Genomic DNA, 15952 nt, shown 5'->3' with positions numbered 1-15952 from the left:
ATTTACAAGGAACAGCTACACTGCTTATTATCTAATGAGCTAATTCTGAAATCTATTGGAAATCTGTTCCTAGTATGTGGCACACATTAGATAGATTCCTGTCAGATTCTACTTCACAGGCATCTGACAGAGATCTATGTGATGGTCGAATCTGCTGCAAATCTATGGCCACCTTATATGTTCACATCAAACACCAGAATGGGGAAAATGTGATCTAATTGATTATGATTTTTGATGCCAATCTGGGGGATTTCACTATTTTGCTAATTGCCAAACTCAAACAAAAAATGGGGTGAAAAAACGAAATGCTAGTTTGAACTTACAGAGAGTTTACTGAAAAGATAGCCATTTACTATTAGATGTATTCAATAGAGAAGGTATTACATTTGTTATAAACATGGAATGTAATGAAAATCTCTTGAAGATACGGGTTTCAATCCTATCAGCCAAGAAACGAAAACTGAGGCTTGCGATAGTCTCATCACAACTGGACAGCTAAAGACTGGGAAAACTTTGCCTGGACTATAAAAATCTTGATTTATGCTGATTCACACATGGCAGGATCAGAGTTTGGCACCAATGGCATGAAAATAACCTGTCTTATGTCCAGGCTGGTGGTGGAATGGGAGATTTAAAGCATGAATTTACAGCTGACAAATCTGCAGAAATGTGATGCAGTCATATCAACATCGACAATAAACTCAAAGGAAGGAAGGCCCTGCCTACTTGGTATTAGAACAGTGTTTGTTCTGCATGAAAGATGAACAATCAAATTTTACAGCAAACAAATGGCCATTTACTTTCACCGCATGCAATTTTTAACCTCCTAGATCAGAGCCTTTCAGACAGAAGTGTTTTACAAAGCTTTCTTTTCTTTTTGAGAGCCACAGTCTCTTGTAGCAGTCTGTAAGTAGTGAAAGCTGTATATTAGCCCATGTTTTCTACCAGGCAACCACTGCTCTGTTGCTAGTGTCCTTTGGATTTTTTATGGAACTAATTGCCTGCCATTAGGTTTAAATTGTCCATAAACCGAAGCTGAAGTTCTTTGAAATCAATGTAGATGGTATTCGGGTATGAAATTGGGCCACCCCTTCTAGTGGCATCGCCTACCTGCACTGACATAGCCATGTTTTGGGCCATTTATTCAGAAGACATATACACAATACTTAAAGCATATCCAAGATGAAAAACTAACTATAACAAGTAACTTGTCTATATATGTTACCTAAAGTTTAGATGGTTTACACAGCAAATCTAGCTGCACACAGTTTTGATAGAATATGATTATTTATTCCTGTGATACAATGACAGTGACCATGTTGTTTGTAAACATTACACAGAGGCAGGCTTATCTGTATCTTGAGCCATTAGCCTAATCCCCTCTCCTCCTCCCTCCTCCCCTCTGCCTCTGAAATTAATGGCTAGTAACACCTCCCCCTCCTCCTGCCCAGACTGAGCTCCGATGAGCCCTTGCTACTGCCTTGGCTCTCTGAAAACCTGTGGGCGTGGCTTTTTTAGTTTATAGGGAATTAGAGTATTAAAACAAAAACAAAAAAGTATTTGGCTTGAGGAATGCCCTATAAACAATAGGAAAGGAACACAATTATGCAATGTGTAAAAGTTCACCTTGGATCCACTTTAAGATTGCACTGATTCATGCCTAACCCTAGGGGTGGCCCTTTAGAGGTAAACACAGCCTCTGATTGCCTGCCTCATTTTTGGCTCAGCAGTGGTTAATCAGAGGCTTTGTTTACATCTGAAGGCACACACCTATCTCATTGTCATTGCCACTGAATTCCAAATCAGAGCCTGCATGAAGTCAAGGGGTTTCAAATACTGTGGTGGAGGACATTTTCTATACATTTATCCATAAATAGTGCCTAGGAGAAGGTGGGGATAATTCACCCACACATGTGGCTTTGTAGACCCTGAGGTGACTTAGGGTGGAATGTGGAAACCTCCTCTCTCCCACCACGGACACACAAACATGGAATAAATATGGGGTATACAAAGTATGAAAAAAATATTTGTTTCACCTTTTATTAATTAAATGTTATTAAAGCTGGCCGTCATGCGGCTGTTATTGACCCCTTTGCTGCCTCTCTCCATCCAGAGAATTCTTCTGCTGTTGGGATACAGTGGAGGGTTCCACGGGACACGGAAGCATACCTCCCTACCCGGGACCACCCCGGTGAAATAAAGATAGTTGGGAGGCATGAGGATGTGTGAGGGACCGTTTCCACTAGCAGCGAGATGCGCGGCAGTACTTCCTGGTCTGCGGGTACACAGACGAATCCCAGAAGAAAGACCATGCACGACTATGGGATTCAATGCCTCCCGCATGGAAACGGATGGCAATGTCGGCTCAATCGCTAGTGCAAGCGATTCGTCTGGCAGCGCCATTATTTCCTATGGAAGAGTTTCCCCCTTTCCCCGTGTGATTTGCCTGCGTGGAAACTCTTTGAATTCGTCCCAGTTTCCGCGCTTGTGGAAACGGGCCCTAACTTTAGTGCATGCACCGAAACATTGGAATATTGGTGATGGATAGAACTGATTACATGGTGTTACCTTCCAAATTAGATGACCCAGCTTCACATATCACTTGTAGTCTGTAGTACCCGTAGTACTGACTAAGCATTTTTCACAAGGTTCCCTGCTTCAGATCCATGTCAGTAGTGTGTATTTACCTCCCCAGTAACTAGATAACTAAAGCACTGGCAACATGTCACTGGTGTGTCTTTAATCATCCAATTTTGCCCTTGTCTAGAGCTAAGCTTGAATGGAATGTGCATTCCTAACAGAGCTGTCAAAAAGCTGCCATTTGTCTAGCTTCTGATTACAGTGTAACCTACATTTTCAAATTATGTAACTTGTACAATATCTATTATTATCATTTTTTATAAAGCAACAAGATACAGTACTTCCTTATACTGTATGTTAAATATGTCGAAATGGTAAAATCTGTGATATATGTTGCAGCTGACAAAAGTGATGTATTCTCCCAGAGTAGGATAATCAGAATGGCTTAAGTTATCATGGAGTTAATGTTAATGTAGGACCTTTTCAGTTGTTAAACCTGCGTAGCCACACATTTCTCTGCAGCACTTTGCTATGTACTGTGGTGCCTAGCCTGAAACAATTATATTGAATAGAAGAGCATATAACAGTGCATAAAAACACATGCAGTAGTGTGACATAAGACCATGTTAGAACACAGCACACTAGCGTGATCACTGAGAGGATACACAGAGACCACAGGAAAAATGGTGATGGTGCATTTGTGAAGCTCATTATATCTAGCAATGGTTTAGTAGTGCATAGAATTGTTTATATACAGTGGTTTTATAGTCATATGTGAGGGGAATGAAATGACTATCTCCTTCTGGTAGACAGCTTTGTCACATGATTCAGGTCATTAGTGTCTGTAGAGGTTACATGAGAGACAGTGTGTCAGTAGGTAGCCTGAAGCATACTTGACACATTTCACAGTGACACAAAATGTGACACTTTCACTTCTCAGAGATGCAGATCAATGGACTTTCATTCCCTTCTAAAAGGAATCAGCATGGTTAACCTGTCTTCTTTTCTTCTAACTTTTTTCTCTTACGGGGTTATTAAGAAAAGATATTACTTCACATATTTTTGCTTAAAGTGTACCCGAGATGACATGATGAGATAGACGTGTGTGTATATACAGTGGCAAGCATACAGACACTTATGCTGTGCTCCTTTTCTTTATCCCCTGCCTAAAAAAAGTAATATTCAGCTATGCAACTGACAGTTTTTCCTCCAGTCGGGACCCAAAAGGCTCACTGATAACAAATGAAAGCTATAAAACGCTTTCCTAAGCAGATAACGTGGCTTCTGACTGTAAAGGGATAGATAACAAGGTCAATTGTTTATGTATTTTTGCTCTGGGACTCTTGAGACACCGCAATTGAGCAAAGACTAGAAAACACTAAGTCTGCTTTGTATATGTTTATACATAAAATAAAACAATTAGATATCTTAAAAACAGTCATTTTAGTAGTAGAAGAACAGATCCAAATGCATATTTCATCAGTTTATTTTCATCTCGGGTTCACTAAAAAAGGACAACTAAAATGAGAAATATATGGAGGCTGCCATATTTATTTCCTTTTAAACAATACCAGTAGCCTAGCATCCCTGCTGATCATTCTGGTCAGTAGTGTCTTAATCACACACCTGAGACAAGCATGCCGCTAATCTTGTCAGATCTGGCAATAATGTCAGAAACTTCTGATCTTCTACATGCTTGTTGAGAGTCTATGGCTAAAAGAATTGAGGCAGAGGATCAGCAGGATAGCCAGGCAACTGGTTTTGTTTAAAAGGAAATAAATATGGCAGCTTCCATATCCCTCTCACTTCAGGTGTCATTTAAGCTTGGTCTTTGCTTACATGTGCTTTAATTTTAGTAACCACTACTCTCCGAATATGAGATGATTATGAACTTTGCCATTGCTGAAGTCTACCTGGTCGTTGTGCTGATCGTCTAACTATAAAGTGTTTTTTCCACCAAAGCAGATGGACATCTGCCGGTATTCGTGCATATCGGTCCACCACGCCCTGCACGAAAGTGAATGGGAGTGTTTATCTCTATGTGTCTACCGTTGACTTTGCAAGTACCATGATCAATCAAAATTTCCAAGAAGCTGCATGTAGCTTGTAGCATCAGCTGCGTTTGCAGTTCTGTGTCCCCCTAGGGGCTCAGAACACAATGACGAACTAATAGGAAATGGTGCCAAGCGTTTTTATGCTCGGTAGCACAAAAACGTGACTGGGCAGTTGCCCGTGTGAACAAGCCTATAGACTGTGTAATAATGTTGGCATAATCTGTTCCTTTTACCTTTGCGAGGATGTTCACAATGCCTGTAAGAAAGGTACTGTGCACCCAAAAGAATGACTGCCTGGATCATAGAGAATGCCTTCCTCAGATGAGAAACCGGGACACTTTATAGCTCAAACTCATTTGGAATGTGTTGCTCTCAAACCAATACGATCCTCAGTTACCAGAGAAAAGCAGTCATGGTAGTTGCGATTTTAAATGATCTCGGGTAGCTGAGGATAGTATTGATTTGAGAGCAAAACATTTGAAAATGGTCTGAAAACTGTTTACCTAGTTGAACGTTACCAAACCCATACAACTTGCAAAGTCTCTGGTCATTTTTGCAACAGATCTCACACTTCCTGCTAATATACCTCGGCATGCACCAGGATGGCCTGCTATTAATGGATACATCATTAAAGTACGGTATACTGTATCTCTCACTACATTACAGTGTCCCAAGCAAGGACACATACAGGGAGTGCAGAATTATTAGGCAAGTTGTATTTTTGTGGAATAATTTTATTATTGAACAACAACCATGTTCTCAATGAACCCAAAAAACTCATTAATATCAAAGCTGAATATTTTTGAAAGTAGTTTTTAGTTTGTTTTTAGTTTTAGCTATTTTAGGGGGATATCTGTGTGTGCAGGTGACTATTACTGTGCATAATTATTAGGCAACTTAACAAAAAACAAACATATACCCATTTCAATTATTTATTTTTACCAGTGAAACCAATATAACATCTCAACATTCACAAATATACATTTCTGACATTCAAAAACAAAACAAAAACAAATCAGAGACCAATATAGCCACCTTTCTTTGCAAGGACACTCAAAAGCCTGCTATCCATGGATTCTGTCAGTGTTTTGATCTGTTCACCATCAACATTGCATGCAGCAGCAACTACAGCCTCCCAGACACTGTTCAGAGAGGTGTACTGTTTTCCCTCCTTGTAAATCTCACATTTTATGATGGACCACAGGTTCTCAATGGGGTTCAGATCAGGTGAACAAGGAGGCCATGTCATTAGTTTTTCTTATTTTATACCCTTTCTTGCCAGCCACGCTGTGGAGTACTTGAACGCGTGTGATGGAGCATTGTCCTGCATGAAAATCATGTTTTTCTTGAAGGATGCAGACTTCTTCCTGTACCACTGCTTAAAGAAGGTGTCTTCCAGAAACTGGCAGTAGGACTGGGAGTTGAGCTTGACTCCATCCTCAACCCGAAAAGGCCCCACAAGCTCATCTTTGATGATACCAGCCCAAACCAGTACTCCACCTCCACCTTGCTGGCGTCTGAGTCGGACTGGAGCTCTCTGCCCTTTACCAATCCAGCCACGGGCCCATCCATCTGGCCCATCAAGACTCACTCTCATTTCATCAGTCCATAAAACCTTAGAAAAATCAGTCTTGAGATATTTCTTGGCCCAGTCTTGACGTTTCAGCTTGTGTGTCTTGTTCAGTGGTGGTCGTCTTTCAGCCTTTCTTACCCTGGCCATGTCTCTGAGTATTGCACACCTTGTGCTTTTGGGCACTCCAGTGATGTTGTAGCTCTGAAATATGGCCAAACTGGTGGCAAGTGGCATATTGGCAGCTGCACGCTTGACTTTTCTCAGTTCATGGGCAGTTATTTTGCGCCTTGGTTTTTCCACACGCTTCTTGCGACCCTGTTGACTATTTTGAATGAAACGCTTGATTGTTCGATGATCACGCTTCAGAAGCTTTGCAATTTTAAGAGTGCTGCATCCCTCTGAGCCTGTCAAGTCCTTCTTTTGACCCATTTTGCCAAAGGAAAGGAAATTTCCTAATAATTATGCACACCTGATATAGGGTGTTGATGTCATTAGACCACACCCCTTCTCATTACAGAGATGCACATCACCTAATATGCTTAATTGGTAGTAGGTTTTCGAGCCTATACAGCTTGGAGTAAGACAACATGCATAAAGAGGATGATGTGGTCAAAATACTCATTTGTCTAATAATTGTGCACTCCCTGTATAGGGACAAAATAGGGAGGGCTTATGAAGCATGCAGGCAGCATGACAATCTCTGCTGTCATTTTACAGATCAAGCCTCCTGAGCCTAGTAAAATGTCTAAGGCATGGAACCTACTTTCATTTCAGGGAAAGTGATTTTCGACCCTGCTTTCTCTTATGAAATTGCTCTGAAAATGCGGCATGCAGAGGGATTGGGACTTCTGCAAATCCAAGTTGTTACTGTGGAATCATGGATATTCACTTTCAGCAGCAGCAAAGCATTATGGAATCACTTCCTAGCGATTATGGAAACGATTCCTAGAAAGCGTAAATGTGCTACTGAATGTGCTCTAGTGGGCTCCAGGCCTCAGGGTCTGCCCACCACTTCTGTTTTACTGCCATTATTAACTAAATGAAAATATGTTCTGCCTGATTGTAGTGCTGAACCTCTGGATATATTGCTAGTTTAACCGCTTACCTGGAATAAGTATTGTAGTGCAGACAAGAAGTATCAATAAGGCTTTCTTCACATCTAAAATCGAAATCACAGACGGGCGCGTTTTGCAATTTTATGTACTGCGCTTTTTAAAGCGCTTTTGCGGAGCGGTTCTATTTTTTCACTTCCTGACGCAAGTCAAGAAGAGAACTCTTTGACCCGCAAAAGAATAAATACAACGTATTTATTCTTAAAAGCGTGAACGCAATCGCCGCACAAAGCGATTTTGTGAGTGTTTTGCGTTTTTCCTATACCTTCCACTGTAGCAAAATCACCCTAAAAATGATACAGGCAGCGCTTTGCTGAGCGGAAAGCAGACGTGCTGATATGAACTATCCCATAAGGATTAATTTCACAAGCAAATTTAGGGCGTTTTTTTTAAATCGCAGGCACTCAAAAAGAAATTCAAAACGCCCTAGGTGTGAACGAGCCCTATGCAAATATTCACTTCTATAGATGATTAGAATAACAGTGATCATTAACACACTGTTTTCCATCCCTTTCTTGCACCTCTGACACTGTGGTTGTCGTTAATTGGTTTTGGTGTGGCGTATCAATTGTTATGTATAGAGAGCTTGGGGAGCCCCAATGCAAAACTTGCACTGGGGCCCACAGCTTCTTAGCTACGCCCCGGCTAGCTACTACTCATTTATTTGCAGTCTTCTGTGTGTTTGTGATTTAAAAATCTCCACAAATACAAGCTACAGCAGGCTGGATTGTAGTATTCTAAAACAAAAGTATTTTTTAAAGGAGAACTGTAGTGAGAGGTATATGGAGGCTGCCATATTTATTTCCTTTTAAGCAATACCAGTTGCTCGGCTGTCCTGCAGATCAATGTGGCTGCAGTAGTGTCTGAATCACACCAGAAACAAGCATGCAGCTAATCTTGTCAGATCTGAAAATAATGTCAGAAACACCTGATCTGCTACATGCTTGTTCCGGGTCTATGGCTAAAAGTATTAGAGGCAGAGGATTAGCAAGATAGCCAGGCATCTGGTATTGTTTCAAAGGAAATAAATATGACAGCCTCCATATTCTTCTCGCTACAGTTGTCCTTTAGAGGACAACTGTATTGTGAGGTATATGGAGGCTGCCATATTTATTTCCTTTTAAGCAATACCAGTTCCCTGGCTATCTGGCTGATCCTCTACCATTAATACTTTTAGCCATAGACCCGGAACAAGCATGCAGCAGATCAGTGGTTTCTGATATTTGTGTCAGATTTCTGACAAGATTAGCTGCATGCATGTTTCTGGTTTGATTCAAATACTACTGCAGCCAAACAGACCAGCAGGGCCAAGCAACTGGTTTTGTTTTAAAAGAAATACATTTGGCAGCCTCCATATACCTCTCACTGCAGTTGTTCTTTAAGCATGGCCGCTGTGTCCAAGTCGATGTTCCAATGTTTTTTTTATTTTATTTTCACACTGCCAGCTTCTTCTGACTTATGTGGGTGATGGTCATACAGACCAATCTGCTGCACCCCCCCCCCCCCTTCCGCCACTGTCAATTTATGGGATGTGTACACTACCTGCTTCTGCTGACTTATGGGGGTCGGTAAGTGAGAGGAAGGTGGTATCAGCACTAGTTGCTGCTGACAAACTCAGTGGGGGTCAGTAGTGGAAGGTTTGATGTGCCTCCAGACAGCTTGAGATAATCACACCAATGTAGTAGAAAGTAGAATACTTTCTACTACATTGGTGTGACTTATGGGGGTGATGGACACTTTGATTGAGCTGCTGCTCCCCCCTGCCACTGTCATTTTATGGGATGCGTACATTGCCTGCTTCTCCTGGACCTGAGTTATGGGGGTGATTCTCACTCTGACTGAGCCACTGCTCCCCTGGCACTGTAATAATACTGACACGTGCACTTCATATAATAATTTTTTTTTATTCAAATCACTATGTATATTGAGGCGTTTAACAAAAAAAACATAAATGTAAACTTTTTTCCTATGGTAACTTTAAAATTGATTTTCTCCAAAACTTGCTTTGCAATTTACCGCAAAATTTGCGGACATTAGGCAAAAATAAATGCTAAAATATTCGGGCGAATTTTTGCTTGTCAAAGCGAAAATTGTACTTATTTTGGCGAAAATTCGGTGAAAAGAATATTTGCATTTTCACTCATCACTGCAGGTGACTGATTTACTGTAGATAATATTACAGCCAATCACCATTGTGTGTGTGTGTTTTAGGCAGAGAGAAATGTTTCATACTATAGGTTTATTGGAACTAATAGTGTAAATGATATCTGCTAGTAACACACAGCTACAGAGCTGGCAGTACAGGTGGTAACTTGTTCATTTAGTTTAATAGATCCTAATAATGCTCATCCTACTTTAACAAGGACCTTTCTGCATAATGATTATACATTTATACAGATCACATTAAATATTTCTAATCACCTTAAATATGGTTAGTGAATTTAGCATTGCTTTCATGTTTTTAAAGCATTGAGACTTGATTGCCTTAAAAGTTAACACACTTGTTACAAATTCCTCTTTGTAGCCGTTTCAACAGCATAGATTCCATTCGCCCGCTAAAGACACAAAGCCTTTGTTATAGAACTTGTAAGTAAAACTGGCAGCTATCGCGGATTCGCAGAGAATCCACCTCGGCTCATTTTTAGCTTTTGAAATTCAGAGCTCCACTATAAAAGCTAAAAGTGTCTTGGACTTGAAGTTGTTTACACAGAATACCAGCGGATCTAAAGTTACAGAATGGGGGCTGGATGTGAAAGCTAACTGTCCACTCCCAAGCTGACGTCACCAGGGGACTCATCTGCCTGGGTCATTTTATTCTGTACTACTTTTGAACATTTGAATGTAGCTATTTTTTGTTTTCTGCAAACGGTTTTCCCTGTCCCTTAACATTGCAGCTGGAGTGACTGACTGCCTTGATCCCTTTTGTTGTAGTTGGAAGAGCTTCATAGAGATTCTGAACTGCAATCCATACTGCTAATCTACGTCCAGCTGCATTTGGTACTACACTGACAATTAGGAGCGTTGTGCAGAGTGTCGGGAAATCCCAGAAGGTAAGATTTTACAGATGTTCCTAAATATGAATTAAACTTAGCAAAACAATAACCGACCAAGAGCTGTTGCTTGTCTAGCTGAAATATAGCTCACTTGCATAGGACAGAGGATGAGACCTTCAGAAGCACTTCAGCTGCTATCCTCTGTACAAGACAGTGATTTATTAACAAGGCAATATCGACAAGTGTTGCTGTTACTAGGATGTCACTAGGTGGTCATCATGGCTCTCCTTTTTTGTACGTTTTCTTTAACAGCTGCTGAGAGAAACAAGAGCGTGGTTGGATTTAGTTTGCATGTTCTTTATTTAGAAGAAGCAATAGACTTTCTTTCACCTGTAGCACTTTTTGTTTATGATCCTCAACGTATATGTACATATTTACACAGAATGTCGAGCCACGATGTCTGCTAGTTAAAAATAACAGTTGTGCCTTTACGTCAGAAGAGATTTAGGTTTAGAGGCTGTATAGAGTGCCTGTGGATTTGCACTCTTTTTCACTGGCTTGCAGTAGACAGAACGCTTTACTAAAGGACCTTGGGGCAAGAAAGTGAATGTAAACTTTGGTTGATTGACAAGAGTTGTGACTAAATTGAGGACATTTATAAGTAGAAGCCTGAAGGCATATTCTGGTGACCTTGAAGAAGAAGCATGGAAAATTCAGATGAATCAACAGATGCCAAAAACTCGTGATCCAGAGGGAACTTCTTGCCACAGCTAATAATGGATGTTTACACCTAAGAAGAACGTAGGCAACAACAAGGGGGAGGGAGTAGGTTGATATTCCATCTGTTGTGTCTGATCAAACTATGTGGAATGGAAATGAGAAGGCTCCAAGGTTATGCAATTGCCAAAGATACCAGGGCAGGTATGGGGCTTGTAATATGTCTGGAGCCAGCAGTAGGATAAGAGACAGATCAAGAAGTCGCAGTCCATTAAGGAACAACGTCAAAGACTCGAATGACACAACCGTCCTGATCGGGGTATCCTGTCAAGACAATACACTTGAGGTTCAGGAACTTAACTTGGGCTACAAGAAGAAATATGATGAGCTCAGGAAGCGTCACAGGAAGGAAAAAGAAGTGTGGATGAAAGAAAAAGAAGTACTTTTGAGAGAAGTTTCAACATTAAAAGTAAATTTGCTATTTCATTACATACATATTATGGTGAATATACACTAGCTTGTTACTTCAGTTTGCTGTTAAATAGACGAACAAGAGAGAATATAGATTACCATCAGTAATGAGAATTAGCCAGTGAATATTCAGTTACAGTATTATGCTTCTGATGCACCTGTAGCAACTTTCATGCTTTTCTCATTTAACAAGGCTCCCTATTCAATATACTTTTCCTCTGAGTTTTCTCACAGGAGATGTTTTCACACCTAAAACATCTTTTAAGCCACCAGCAAGCAAGAAAATACTTTTTAGCACTTTTCCATTTGCCCGGTGCTGAAAACATTTTGTAGATTACATGACTATTTTTGTCAACTTATATCATTTTGTGATTATTTTTGTTTTTTCAGACAGCTGAAATATTTTTAGCACACACCTCAGACTGTGTTTATATCCAGACACCAAATTTTATTACTTGGCATGTACTAATAAATCGTTTTCACTATGACTCTGTTGCATTAATATATGAACATTGAAACAGAGTGTACTGAAGCCAAGACTGCAGTTCAGTTAAGGTAATCTTAATCTTGTGTTCTGAAGATGCCGCATTTTGTCTGGTAGTATTTTAGTTGATTTTTTCCCATTGTAATTGATATCACCATCTCTGTCTTTTCTGTAATAACATTACATAGGAAGCTCTGTTGTTTATCTCATGTGATGGTAGGCACACGTAGGCTTCTAAATAGCGTATAATAATACAGCTGTGTTCAATTAATTGGATGACTTCATGCAGATTGATTTTTAAACAGAGATGTTATTGTTTGTATTCATGAGGGGCCTCTCTTATGTAGTACAAAGAAAGGCATTGTAGATGTTGGATTGGTATAGCTATTTACCATTGTTCAGCCTTGGTCATACATAATCATTGGCAAACATAGGCTCTTGCTAATCAGTGGTGGCAGTAGTCCTTGGCAACAATAGATATTGCATTATCACAGTACTGTAAAACTGTAACCTGTTGAATACTGTAACCTGTTGACGGACAGGAGATTCTCTTCAGTCAGCCATTCCTGTGTATTAGGCCTTCGGCTTACTATTTTTACTTATTTTTATTTTTTTACTTATTTTTTTGCATATAGGCGCTGATTAGCATAATTAACTGGACAGCTTGAAATAGTTTTGGATTATCTGTTTGTGTTAATGTAGCTGTCTTACAATGGACTCGATTCACAAAGCCGTGATAAATGCTATTATGGCCGTGATAAGCCTAGTGGGTGGGTTAGCGCATGTGCAGGTTTGCGCGCATAAAAGTAAAGGTTTGCGCACATTAACTTCCCCGTTCACGCGCTAAAATATAGGTTAGCGCATGAACGGGGAAAGTTAATGCGTGCAATCCTTTACTTTTATGCGCGCAAACATGTACGCGCCCTAACCCGCGCGCTAAGCACATCATGGCCGTGATAGCATTTATCACGGCTTTGTGAATCCAGCCCCATGTTTGGTGTAAGCTGCACATGAAATTTGAATGCAAAAAATAAGCCATCTTGTAGGTGATCAAGTGATTCCTATTAAATTTTTTAATTTACTTACACATAAGTGTCTTAAAATGCCTCAGAATTAAACTTTTGCACAGTTTTTAACTCTATTTTAAAATGCTGGCATATCACCTCCACTATATACAGTGTACGGTGTTAGGGTAGCCATACACTGGTCGATTTGCCATCAGATTCGACCAACAGATAGATCCCTCTCTGATCAAATCTGATCAGAGAGGAATCGTACGGCTGCCTTTACCGCTAACAGATTGTGAATCGATTTCAGTATGAAGCCGATCGCAATCTGTGAAGCTGGGACCGCCCCAACTCCCCCCCGCCCCCCTGTCCCCTGTCTCCACGCTGGGTTCCGGACCGGCTGCAGCTTCATTAAACTGCCTGTCCGGGAAGCTTAAACAGTAGAGGGCCCTCTACTGTTTAAACTTTCTGCCGGGACAGGAAGTTCAATGAAGCTGCAGCCGGTCCGGAACCCAGCGCGGAGAAGAAGCCGCGGGGACAGAGGGGGACTCGCGCCGGCCAGAGCAGGTAATGTATTGCCGCTAGCGTCGGTCATCGGGCATTCGAACGCCGCTATCGACGCACTCCCGACCTGCCGGCGATCGACCAAAATCTTCCGCACAGACGGATAAACGGGAATTGACGGAAACGATTGATTTCGGACGGATATCGATCGTTCTGTCAGCGTTTGCGCAACTATTTCACAGCAGATTTGATCACAGTGATCGAATCTGCTGTATATCAGCTGGAAAATCGTTAGGGGTATGGGCCCCTTTACTCAGTGCCTATTATGATCAATTTGAATTGGCAGTTGAACCTTATGTGAGGGCGCTTTCACATCTGAAATGGCGTTGGTGACGGATCAATGCATACATTTTGATGTATGCTTCTTCATGCATTTTTATATGTGTTGTGGTGCATTGTGTTGCATTTTACCCGCAATGAGTATGCATCTTTACTGCATTTTCAATCCGTCACAGCACATAGGAAAACGCAGGTGATATTATTATTATTATTATTAAACGTTTTAAAAACACATGCTCTTCTTAGAGCCTTGCAGTTTACATTGACTTTCATTGTAATGCGTAGCAAAGGTGTCGGAAGATTAAAAGCTCCAGGGAGCGCCGAACCGAAACGCACAAAAATGCAGCGTTAGATGGACTTTCATTTTACCTTAGAAAACGCACACAATGGCCGTTGCGTCAAAACGGCCAAAATCATCCCTGATGTGAAAGAGCCCTGAAAAATGAACATCTTTCTCACTGTATTCTCTTTCCTCTTATGTCTTGGCACTGCTTATCATCCCCATGCTAATCTTATCAGCACTTAAGCACAAATTGAGCTGGTGTGTAAACTAATGATGAGTGACATCTTAGTGTAATAATATAATAATACTAATAGTATGAATGACATGCATGTATTTGAAGACAGAAAAAAATCAGTTTGGGAATTACTGTATATTGTGGATGGATATCCATGGAGTGGCAATTGTGAGGCTCAAGAGACTATTGTTTATGATTGACAACAACACATGTCAATGGTGTAATGGAAGGGGAAAAGATGTAGAAGAGAAATTATAAAGGTGATCAGGATCATAAGTGAACGTACAAAAGCAAATTTGTATGCAAAATGCATTCAAAAGTGCTTGTTAATATGCAGTATGGCTTGCTGCTTGCCCCCTGTAGATTCAGCTGGTAGGTGGGTCAATCAGGAGTATCCATGTGACATCCTAAGCAGGAAGAACAGAAGCTAGACAGCATTTTTTCAGCATTACTGTAGAAAATGCACAGCTGAAAGTGGTGACAAAGGGCAGTGATAGAGACTGAGACAATGACAAGTGTGAAGCATGGAAATAGTTTGCACATTTATGCTTGTAGTTCACAGGACAGGTGGTAAATAACCTCACTTGAACACAAAGTCACCCATGGTAGAGGTGTTGCATCTTTATGGATAGATACAGTAGATAAGCTCCTAGTTATGTACCCTCACATGTTTACTTTGCACTTCTTGTGTAGGAAAGTCCTGTATGAACTGTCTGTATCGCCTCCCCCCCACCTTCAGTAGAGCAAGGGGGACAGATCGAGTTGTTACAACACTGTGCCCTTCTCCCAAAATTACTGTTGGAGGCCATACCACTGCATTGTTTGCAAAAGTCAGCCTAAAAAATAAGCCTTAAAGTTTAACTGTAGTAAAAAGAAAAAAACACCCACAATGGGTACTCACCTTAATAGAGGGCAGCCTCTGGATAATCCAGAGGCTTCCCCTGTCCTCCTCCATCAAGCCGTTCCAGCGCTGTATCCTCCAGAAAACTATTAACAAGCCCTTGTTGATGACTCGCTCCTGTGCAGCGGCATGGACCCGATCAGGCTCGTCTTTTTTTTTTCCGCCAAAGCCTGTGCTACTGCACAGGCGCAGTGCGGCAGCCCTCGTTCTCATATGGGAGTGCGGCAGTAAACCTTGTGGGTCCCAGCACTGGAACGGCAAAGCCTCTGGAGGATCCCGAGGTAAGTATCTAACTTTCAGTTTAAAAAAACTTCACAGGTTTGCTTTAAGCAGTAGTGTCAGTTTACGGACATGGAGAACCTTGACAGTTTAGCTTTGTGCTGTACAGCTTGGTCTTGATATTTTAAGTGTTATATAGGTAAGTTAAAATCTAAAGTAAAAAAAACAAAAAACAAAACAGTTTGACTTAGGCCCGGTTCACACTTGCGGTGGCCCTCCGGAATCGCCGTGCCGGAGCCGCACCGCTTGCAGAACGGACGGAACGGACGCACGGCATAGCAATGAAAGCCTATGCGTCCGTTCACATGCGTCCGTTCTGCCGAACCGGAGCCGGACCGGATCCGGGCCGGAACCGGACTCCGGCCTCCGTTCCAACATGCGCTATTTTTTCATCCGGCTCCTCCGGCAGCCGTATCCGGG

The 15952-nt window shown here is 41.2% G+C and overlaps 2 protein-coding genes across 6 annotated transcripts in view; both read left to right on the top strand.

Annotated features, from left to right (window-relative positions):
• Window positions 1-10340, top strand: part of MTCL3 (MTCL family member 3) — a 125644-nt gene extending 115304 nt beyond the window's left edge. For 3 of the 4 annotated variants that reach the window (XM_068231496.1, XM_068231500.1, XM_068231499.1), the window contains one exon: window positions 10251-10339. In XM_068231496.1, coding sequence (XP_068087597.1) covers window positions 10251-10267 — 17 coding nt within the window. In that variant the 3' untranslated portion in view covers window positions 10268-10339. Of the gene's footprint in view, window positions 1-10250 lie in introns of all 4 variants that reach the window. The other variant, XM_068231498.1, reaches the window with a different exon arrangement.
• Window positions 10288-15952, top strand: part of KIAA0408 (KIAA0408 ortholog) — a 40831-nt gene continuing 35166 nt past the window's right edge. The window contains exon 1 of one of the 2 annotated variants that reach the window (XM_068231503.1): window positions 10288-10369. Coding sequence is in view for 1 of the 2 variants with exons in the window: in XM_068231502.1 (XP_068087603.1) it covers window positions 11175-11498 (324 nt within the window). In the remaining variant the exon portion in view is untranslated. Of the gene's footprint in view, window positions 10370-11134; window positions 11499-15952 lie in introns of those variants that run through there. The other variant, XM_068231502.1, reaches the window with a different exon arrangement.

The sequence above is a fragment of the Hyperolius riggenbachi genome, chromosome 4 (genome assembly GCF_040937935.1).
Source record: "Hyperolius riggenbachi isolate aHypRig1 chromosome 4, aHypRig1.pri, whole genome shotgun sequence".
NCBI classification, from domain to species: domain Eukaryota; kingdom Metazoa; phylum Chordata; class Amphibia; order Anura; family Hyperoliidae; genus Hyperolius; species Hyperolius riggenbachi.
The sequence above is the reverse complement of the archived record's forward strand: the minus strand, read 5'-3'. Positions and strand labels throughout refer to the sequence as shown.